This window comes from Limulus polyphemus, unplaced genomic scaffold (genome assembly GCF_000517525.1).
Source record: "Limulus polyphemus unplaced genomic scaffold, Limulus_polyphemus-2.1.2 Scaffold2199, whole genome shotgun sequence".
NCBI classification, from domain to species: domain Eukaryota; kingdom Metazoa; phylum Arthropoda; class Merostomata; order Xiphosura; family Limulidae; genus Limulus; species Limulus polyphemus.
Window position 1 is genome coordinate 159,719 of NW_013667809.1, and position 2,371 is coordinate 162,089.

At 33.3% G+C, this 2,371-nt stretch overlaps 1 protein-coding gene across 1 annotated transcript in view; it reads left to right on the top strand.

The window, feature by feature from the left end:
- Positions 1-2,371, top strand: part of LOC106466232 (inactive phospholipase C-like protein 2) — a 203,160-nt gene that overhangs the window by 156,595 nt on the left and 44,194 nt on the right. The window contains exons 12-15 of the mRNA XM_022394212.1: positions 153-324; positions 851-931; positions 1,208-1,304; positions 1,850-2,029. Coding sequence (XP_022249920.1) covers positions 153-324; positions 851-931; positions 1,208-1,304; positions 1,850-2,029 — 530 coding nt within the window. The remainder of the gene's footprint in view (positions 1-152; positions 325-850; positions 932-1,207; positions 1,305-1,849; positions 2,030-2,371) is intronic.

Sequence of the window (2,371 nt, forward strand, 5' to 3'; positions counted from 1 at the left end):
CGTTGTTTTTTTTACACTTTTGACTTGTCGTTGTTTTTTTTTACACTTTTGACTTGTCGTTGTTTTTTTTACACTTTTGACTTGTCGTTGTTTTTTTTTACACTTTTGACTTGTCGTTGTTTTTTTTACACTTTTGACTTATCTGATTACAGGTATCCTCTTGTAATTTGTCTTCAAAATCACTGTAGTCTACAAGGCCAGTTACAAGTAGTAAGCCTAATCCGAGAGAAACTTGGTAGCCATTTGGTATTTCCCAACCTGGACGATAGCACAGGAGATTTTAAAATGTCTCCGGAGAGCCTCAAGAGAAAAATACTTCTAAAGGTTATATTTGTTTTCGAGCTCGTACTCTATAAAACGTATATTTTAACGGATTCGATCATTAAAGCTGTTTTCTTTATATTATTTCTATGCTAAATGGTTTATATAAGCCACGCAATTTAATTACTTAGTGTAGTAAAATATAGTGTTCATATAAGATAGTAAAAAATTAGACAAACGGACGAACATATAAAATTTGTTGCTAATACCCTCTTTTAATAACTACGAGTTTGTATCATTACATGAAAATGTTTTATAACATTAAACGCTTTTCGACATTACGAAATAATTAGACGGATTATATTTTCGACTCCTCTGCTGGAACCTCTGACAGAGGCACGTTGTACCTGTCGAACAGTCCAACAGGAGTGGAAAACTCGCAATAAAAACTATCTAATTCATTCGGAATGTGCTTGAGTTTTAATGCTATGAATTCTTCGTTCATATTAAATTCAACTAAAAACGTTATATGTCTACTTGAAAAAATGTTGACCTTTAAAGTGAGGTACATGATGGGAAACCTTTTCAGGGTAAAACCCTTCCAAGCCATTGCTCGCAGACTGGTGAAGTTTCGGAAGATGAGGAGTTTGGAGAAACCAATATTCCTTGTGTAATTATTATTGTTTTTATTACTGGTTTATTAAGGTATATTTCCTTTCTGATTATATCTTAATTAGATAAATATTTGCTGAAATAATTGTTATTTAAGAAAATTTGAAAGTTATTACTTAGAAAGTAACGGTTTTATTACTAATATTTATGAAACGGAAACTCTCTCTCTCTCAGAAATATGTTGAAGCTTATATAGATAAACTCACCAGTTAACATAACAATGTTGAAACAAGTATTTTACCTATGTATGCACGCTATAAATTTCCATTAACAGAAGAAAACCAAGAAAATCCAACTATGTAAAGAGTTGTCAGACCTAATGATACTCCATTCCATCAGATTCACCGACTTTAAAACGGCTTATCATATACGTAAGTTGGATGTTTATTTAGATATTTTTATTTGTTGAACGAACTACCATCTTTTAAATCCAACTATGTAAAGAGTTAGTCAGACCTAATGATACTCCATTCCATCAGATTCACCGACTTTAAAACGGCTTATCATATACGTAAGTTGGATGTTTATTTAGATATTTTTATTTGTTGAACGAACTACCATCTTTTAAATCCAACCGTTTAGAGATATCCTAGTGGTTACATCTAATAATATATCGCAGTCTCGGGGTTTCGGTTAGAGATATCCTAGTGGTTACATCTAATAATATATCGCAGTCTCGGGGTTTCGGTTAGAAATATCCTAGTGGTTACATCTAATAATATATCACAGTCGCGGGGTTTCGGTTTTATCTTCAAATGCCATAATTTTTTTTTAAAGATTTTATATCAAATAATATACATTGTTCAAAAATGCTACCACGTTCAGAAAAACAACAACATATTTTGACCCTTTTCACATTCCGAATTTTACGAACCTTCTTGGGCTATGTTTGTATTAATTGATTCCTATCTCGTAGAAAAGCCCACAGATGTGTGTTCCTTGGACACTTCCTTGGCTCTAAAGCTCATTCATTACACACCTGAGGACCTTCTTGACCATAGTCAACAGTTCATCTTCCACGTTCGCCTTAGCAAGCACCAGATCATCTCAGAAAACTTCAACCCGTTATATATGTGGTCCTCGGGCTATCAGATGGGTAAGTTGGTTAAGGTTCGTAATATCCATTCAACAAATATACTACTGGGTCGTGTGTTGAAATCAAACGCTAATTGTTTTGAACGACAGTTCAGATCGATGTTATATAATGTACTTAAAACGATAAAGTTAATACTTAAGTTACCAAACCACGTTCATAGTAATAACGGGTAGATATTATAACAGTTATGCTGTTTCACTTTACAGTCCATTATTCCGAGACTTCTTTAAATGGTATGGTTGAAATATTAAAGTTTGTTTGTTTTTTTGTTTTTGGAATTTCGCGCAAAGCTACACGAGGGCTATCTGCGCTAGCCGTCCCTAATTTAGCAGTGTAAGACTA